General features: G+C 34.0%; 1 protein-coding gene across 1 annotated transcript; it reads right to left on the reverse strand.

The window, feature by feature from the left end:
* Positions 1-418: 418 nt before the first annotated feature.
* LOC120349494 (endochitinase-like) lies at positions 419-7,124 on the reverse strand. The gene is made up of 4 exons (XM_039419844.1): positions 7,094-7,124; positions 5,929-6,008; positions 3,810-3,885; positions 419-594 (listed from the first exon to the last, which is right to left on the reverse strand). Exons 1-4 carry the CDS (start codon positions 7,122-7,124, stop codon positions 419-421), a joined length of 363 nt encoding a protein of 120 aa, XP_039275778.1.
* Between the last annotated feature and the right edge of the window lie 960 nt (positions 7,125-8,084).

Consider the following 8,084-nt stretch of genomic DNA (forward strand, 5'->3'; position numbering starts at 1 on the left):
GTCAAAGTTGAAAACTCCCAAGTTAGCTGTGACGGTATCGGCTTGAGTTAACAGTGATATCTGTGAACATAAAAGCCCTATCATGGGATATTCTCTTATGCTATGTTTTCTGTATGATATATTATCAGATACTTAAGCAACTTTCATCAAAATAATATTCGATTTTCCATTTCATAAAATCACTTCGCTTACATGGGCTACTTGATTCAAATAAAAACTTTTAGTACACTTTTATTAAAAGCTTTAAAATATTTAAGATATTTTAAGAATATTTTAAATATTTGAAGAATATCTAATAAAATATTTTAAAGTTCTCAATAAAAGCGTAATGAAAGTTTTTATTTGATTTTCCATTACACCTCTCGTGAGAACCCTCTGAATAAACGCCTCGTGTGTCTGTGCCTTTATATTATAGTTACTATCCTCTCATATGGCGGTGAACAGTGCTGATGATTGGGTTCTTGGGTCCACACATTCCAGTGAAGTCGTCCTGATCTATGGACCACATCATGGCTCCCGCGAGTCCCTTCTGCTTTATGAAGTCCATCTTCATCTGAATACTCCGCTCGTTGTCGAAGCCCACCCATTGGTCACCTGCAAAAACGTTATTTATTTATTTTAAAAGGAAGACCACAGGCATTGAACCCAAACAGTCTTCAATAATAATATAATATAATAATAATAATAATAATAATAATAATAATAATAATAATAATTTATTTCTCGTAAAAAAGAAAAATCACAATTACAATTTCAAATGAAAACATATAACATAACAGTATGAAGAAACATTTCAATTTTCAATGAAATTATATAACAAAATAATCATACAATTGCTTCCTTATCAGAGAAATTAGGTACTCCCGAGGATTCCTTTATGGGAGTTACCAGCAAATAGTTTTAGTCATTTAGAAAATTATAAACCTATAAATAATAATTACTACATCCCTGTCGCGAAGAAAACTATTAGGTACTAGAATCAACAAAACTTGTCTTCTCTATTTAAAAACAAACAATATAATTACTCTTCCACTTATATCCATTCATCATAAGGTGAAAAATTCAATATTACTATCCTATCCTATTAAACGAGCAACTTCTGTTTATATGTTCATATGTTTAGATGTTTATATGTTTGTATTTCACCGGATCTCGAAAACGGCTCCAACGATTCTCACGAAATTCAGAACATAGTAGGTTTATAATATAAAGATTCGATTGCACTACGTCTCATCCCTGCGAAAATTCGCTAAAGGACATTGAAAGGATAATTATTATTCATCCTTGGAAAAACAGCTGATAATGATTATTTCGTTGTCTGTTGGTGATGGAAGTAAGTGAGCGAGTTCATGTGTGTGGGACTGTGTCAAAATTATGACTCAGCTGTTGAACTTTTGCAATCATTCAATCAGGTACTTAGTACCGGTTGCAAAAAAGTCGAGTTATTTTCAATCCTGATTAATTCCAGTAGATCCATCTTTTCGAAATGGTCTTCTCTGATTTGGTTCACGTGAAGTTAATCAGGATTAAAATCTAACCGGCTTTGTTCCCTTTTTGAGGGAAATTTTTCCATTCCTTTGGGAATTAATCTCAATTTACTGTTATGAATGTTATTATACTTTCTTCTTTCGTTATAATTCTTTATGCTTTTGTACTCCAGAGTGAAGCTCGGTCACCGATATTTTACATAATCATATTAAGCAAAAGAAACCGGGATAAATTCTTCTTGGACAAACACAAACTTGAAATTTATAAGAAGAAGACTTCCTACACTGGTACCAAATGTTACAATTGTTTGCCCCTCAAAATTCAAGGCGAAGCAAACTATATCAAGTTCAAGAATAGACTGAAAGATTTAATAGACTGATATAACATACAATTCAGGTGAAACAACACCAGGCATCCTCTCAAAACTGCTTCAAACCTTAATTTGAATTGAATTTATTTCAACCAAATATCATTGAGGATCAATATAATTAATTTATTATTCATAGTCAATACATGGGGCATCAGTGTAAACACTAGGCACTCGCTCAAAACTGCTTCAAACCTTAATTTGAATTGAATTTATTTTAACTAAATTTAATCTAAGATCAATATAATTTATTTATTCATAGGCAATACATGGTCATTAGGTAAAAGCAACATCAGACATTCACTCAAAACTGTTCCAAACCTCAATCCAGTGGCGTAACGTACACCCCCGCTGCCCCCGGGCTCCCTGGGGGGCTCGGGCTAGGGCCCGGATAATATGTGGGCTAATATGGGGTTTCTGAAAAAATTAAATTACCGGTCTAGGGGGCCCGGGTTAGGGCCCGAATGATGATTATATATTGCATACTTTAAAAAGAAAAATTAAGTAATCATGGAAGTAACTTTTGATAAAAAAGCAGAAGTTTTATTGTGGAAAATGACAGGTTTCATTCATTGTCTAAGAAGAAATATGCAATAGAACAATGTTATCAGTCTGGTTATAATTAATATCAAGAGAATACAAGTAGAAATTAATGAATAAGGCAAGAAAGAAAAACAATCATTGTTCATATTGAATTGAAAAGACTAAGAGATTGTCAAAAAACTACAGATTTATTGATACTTAGAAAGACCGGTTTCGGTTATTACACCATTGTCAATCTCTGATAAACTCTGATTTGAAAAAGTTAGTTCAAATCTAGGTACTCGTAATAATAATTATAGTTCCATTGACAAAGCTTCAATACTTGTGTGCTGGTAGTGAGCTTATTGAAAAATTAGGAATGTTGTTTGTTTACAAATAATTAAGATTTATACATCCGGTGAGACAATCCAGACTGAGACTATTCAAACCACTTACTTATAGATAAGATTTACTTCTTTTCTCTCTGATTCAAACAAAGATTGTCAGAATGGTTCTAAAGTAGATCGTTATCTTTATTTACTATCTTTAAGTAAGCATTGGAGGAAAGAAATTATTTTCCCATTGAATTCCTGAACATATATACCATATAGTGTGGCAGGGGTGCCGTAAATATAAATACTATATAATGACTTACTCGAATCATTATTTCATTTGCGAGAAGGGTGAGAAGGTGGCTGGAGAAAGGTGGTACGATTTTAGAACAGGGGCCCGGATTTTTTTTTAGGGGGGGCCCGGTTTGGAAACGTTACGCCACTGCCTTAATCCAAAATATATAGTTTAGAGGTGATGGTTTGATTTACACACACAGCTCCAAATAAAATTTTCAATTTATGAGTTGAATGATAAATTTAACCTTATCTCAATTTGGGAGAGGAACAGCACAATGTTAGGTACCTTATTTTTTCACTCCCTATCATTTTTCATGATTGTATGAATAAATAATAATAAAAATGATGAATGAACAGGTGGGTTGGTGAAAAAAAGTAAAGGATCAGCTGAATATTTCTTTTACAAGGGAAATTGGACGATAGGTCAGATTGGGGATGCTTTATCAAATAAAAAATGTATAATAGGTAATAAAAAGACCTATAAAATTTCCCTTTCAAAAGGAAAATTCAGCTGTTTCCATACTTTTCACCAACTCTGTATATGAGATACATGCTGTGATGTATTTGTAAAAGAGAAGAATGGTTTTATCTCTTTTCTGTTTAGGACTACTTGTAATATAAATAGAAGAAATCTCAGTACCTTTTTTGAATTATTTAATCACAACATGTTTCAACATTGATGCTATTTCCAAGTGTTCAAAAAGGGTACTGAGATTTTTTATTTTTCTTTCTATTTAAGAATGGTTTCCTATGCTGTTTAATGTTAAGTATAGAATAATTACAAGAATTATTGAATATCTGACCTTGATAAGCATAGGGACAAAATGCTCCATCAGCCCATGACTGAGTCCAGCCATTCTTTTGAACATATGTGCAGATCTGGAAAACAAATATTAATCATATTCAATTATTATTATTATACGAAAATCCAAAGTTTATAATTTTATAAATAAATTGGAATAGTAATCTAGGTACCGAACACTTTGTAAAATCAATAGGCATGAAAATGTTCATTATTCATCTATATATATATATATAATATATATATATATATATATAGATATATATATATATATATATATATATATATATATAGAAGCGAAATGCCACTCACTCACTGACTGACTGACTCCACTCACTCACTCACTCACTCGCAGAGCTAAAAATCTACTGGACCAAAAACGTTCAAATTTGGTAGGTATGTTCAGTTGGCCCTTTAGAGGCGCGCTAAGAAATCTTTTGGCGATATTTTAACTCTAAGGGTGGTTTTTAAGGGTTCAAAGTTCTTTTAGTTCTTATTCCAATATCTTAAAATTATAATTGAATGTCCATACCATATGTTAGTATAGAACTATAATATAGAGAGAGTACGGTACCTCTTTGAAACAGTTGTTTTAAATTAAAAAAATTGTGAGGTTAGCATTAAGTTTAGTTGATTTTGTTAGGTTGGCACCAAGTTGAAGATTGAAATGCATTTATCCAGGACCTCCTAAATACCAATTTATCCAATTAGCCAGAATAAGCGTTTTCTCAGCTTTTCTGCGTTTCCTCACATTTTTCAATAATTGACGATGGAAATATATAAAAAAAATTAGTACACAGGTTTAGCTGAGGTGGAAGAATTTTGTTCGCTAAAGATACGCCGATATAGTAACAGGTGTTTTTCTAGATCAAATTGACATAATACTTTCAAATTCGGTACAGAGGTTCCGCTGAGGTCTACATGCAGGCGATCGAAGCGAGCCCGCTGATCTCATTTTTGGACAATCCAGTCGGGGGTCCAGAATTCGGTACAGCGGTTCCGCTGAGGTGTACTTGCAGGCGAGCGAAGCGAGCCCGCTGATCTTATTTTTGGACAATCCAGACGGGGGTCCAGGGGGCGGAGCCCCCTGGCTATACGGATATGGCGAGCGATGCGAGCCTGACGGCTAGTATTATAAATAAATTGGAATAGTAATCTAGGTACCGAACACTTTGTAAAATCAATTGGCATAAAAATGTTCATTATTCATCTATAATATAGTAAAGAAAAGAAGTGGCTTATACATGTAGGGGATAGGAAATTCACGAATGACACATCATCACGTCTCAACCACTCAACTGATTAACTTGGAATTTTGCATATACATTCTTAATTTACCGAAGATGGTTAGAACTATTTTTAACTCTCCAATATTCAGTAGATCAAGTTTTCAGTTTGTCAAGTTTTCAATTAGACCCTTGAGGAGCACGGTGGTGGTACTGCTAGTCTATAATATAATAAAGAAAAGAACTGGTTTATACACATACGGGATAGGAAATTCACGAATGACGCATCATCACGTCTAACTATACCAATTGATTAACTTGAAATTTCGCATATAGATTCTTTATTTACTGAGGATGACTATAGACTTAATTCAATTCTTCAAGATTTCAGTACAGTACGTCAAGTTTCCAGTTTCCAATTTTAATTAGTTCACCTAGGATGGTCATAGCCTTTTTTAATTTTTTTCCTACAGTTACCTTGAAAAGTGGCCATTCCTGCACTGATTACAGAACGCCAAAGAATCAGTTTCCGCTCTAGTGCGGGAAAAATTTTTTCTGCACTCCAGATTTGCAACATGGCAATGCAAAATAGTTAGTAGGTCTATGGGAGCAATAGTGCAGCAAAATCAAAATGAAGTTGGTAACAGTGACTGTGGTATAGTGAGGTGCACGGTATAATAATAACAACGATGGACAACGAGGACAGCCACCACATGAGTGCGCCTTCATTCATTTACTACTACTATTCAATTTTAAATAAATTAGGTTTTTATAAAAAATATTACACAGAAAAACATTTGATGGATTCAGCCACTCCAAAGAATGTGTTTTTCACTTTAAAGTTAAAAAAATACAATAGTGATAATAAAATAAATTAATATTTTGATGGCTCACCTCGTAATAGAACAGATTGCCAGGCGTCTTGAGTAAGGTCCCGGATTTCCGCCTCGGTTCTTGATGGCAGGGGTGTAGGGCTGATAGTTGTGTTACCAGGTGTCAGGGTGAACGATTGGCCGTAGCAAGGCACCCCCACCACCAACTTATCGGCCGGACATCCATAGAAAGCCACAATGGGGGTGCCGTCTGCTGAAATTGCAAAAAAAAAACACTTAATCTATATATATAAAAGCGAAATCGCACTCACTCACTGACTGACTGACTCACTCACTCGCAGAACTAAAAATCTACCGGACCAAAAACTTCAAATTGGTAGGTATGTTCAGTGGCCCTTTAGAGGCGCACTAAGAAATCTTTTGGCGATATTTTAACTCTAAGGGTGGTTTAAGGGTTTAAAGTTCGTCTTTAGCATGTATATTCTTTTATTTCTTATTATAATTGAAAAATGTCCATACCATATGAAATGTAGTACTATAATCTAGAGAGAGTACCTCTTCGAAACAGTTGTTAACTGGTAACTAAATTAATAATTTGTCAGGTTGGCATTAAGTGAGTTGACTTTGTTAGGTTGGCACCAAGTTGAAGATTGAAATGCATTTATCGCGGTAAAAATTGATTGGGCAATGCTACTCAATCAGAGCTATCCTGGGGAATATTATATTACTAGCCGTCAGGCTCGCTCGCTCGCCATTATCGTTTAGCCAGACGTTAGTCTGGACCCCCGACTGGATCGTCCAGGCGAGCGAAGCGAACCTGTGATCTCATTCTTGGACGATCAGTCGGGGGTCCAGGGGGCGGAGCCCCCTGGCGAGACGAAATGGCGAGCGAAGCGAGCGCCTGACGCTAGTACTCTAATAATGTAGGGCTATTTCAATAGGGCTACTCGAATGTCTATTCATTATAGAATTACTAATTGAAGAGACTTGAAATGTTGTCAAAAATTAATGTAAAAGTTATTTAGTTGATACATAATATGTAATTTAACATTAAATCATTGATACTTCTGGCAAAATCCAAGTGTTTTGAAATGTTGTCAAAGATTATTGTGGGTAAAGTTATGTATTGAGACATATGCAATTTAACATTAAATCATTGATACTTCTGGCAAAATCCCAGTGTTTTCATTATAATATAGATTTTGAATAAGTTTATTTATTTTCACATTTTTCCAAGTAGCATGACGTCTCCCACATATTATATTTAATAATTTACGGTAAGTCTCTGCGTGAATGCTAAACTTATGTCACAGCCGAGAAATGACAACGCTATATTTATATCTCAAGCCCTATAGTTAGGCAGAAATGTTTCTAACATCATTGTATGGTGAGGTCCACTTATAATGGCAGTTTTTGATTAGCAATATGGTATTGCTATCCTTATCTATCATTCTACAAAGCCACAACACTATCTATATGTTCAATAACACTAAAAGTTCTGAGAGTTTATTGAATGTAATCATTCTATTATATTTGGTTTTTAATCAAATCAAATTCAAAATTTACAGTTAATTTATTTCTGGACTGAAAAGTGGACTCAAATGAATTGATTTAGATAGCATAACCTTTATTTTTATTCATTCATAACTCTACCTTCATTGTATTATCATTCATCCCATCATCATCATCACCTAGGCTTAAAATACTTCTAGAAAGTCGCCTTTGTAAAATAATAAATAAATGAATAAATATGCTCTTTCTCGCTCTGCTCTGTGGCCAGATCGTCTTTTAACAATGTAGACCTGATAATTAATCAACAAAATATTTCATCTTGATTATACAATTATTATTTAAAAATATAATTTCTTTCTTTATAAAACATAACTGATTATTTTAAACGAGAATGAGCAGTTAATATCACATTAATAAACCTGTATCAGCTACCGTCTATAGAAGGCATTCACAAGACAGAGAATCGACAACGTTGTTCTCCTATCTTTCTCCACTACTGCCATCATAACGTGGACCCCTATACCCCAATATAGAAATGACCGTATATAAATCTCAAGCCCTAGTTGGGCTGAAATGTTGAATTATTGTAATAAATCATCTGCATTAATTTAATGAGTTGAATAAATGCCTATTGTGAGGTCCACGTTATAATGCAGTGGAGAAAGATGAGAGAAAAATGTTGTCGATTCTCTGTCTTGTCAATGC

The sequence above is a fragment of the Nilaparvata lugens genome, chromosome 1 (genome assembly GCF_014356525.2).
Source record: "Nilaparvata lugens isolate BPH chromosome 1, ASM1435652v1, whole genome shotgun sequence".
In the NCBI taxonomy this organism is placed as follows: Eukaryota; Metazoa; Arthropoda; class Insecta; order Hemiptera; family Delphacidae; genus Nilaparvata; species Nilaparvata lugens.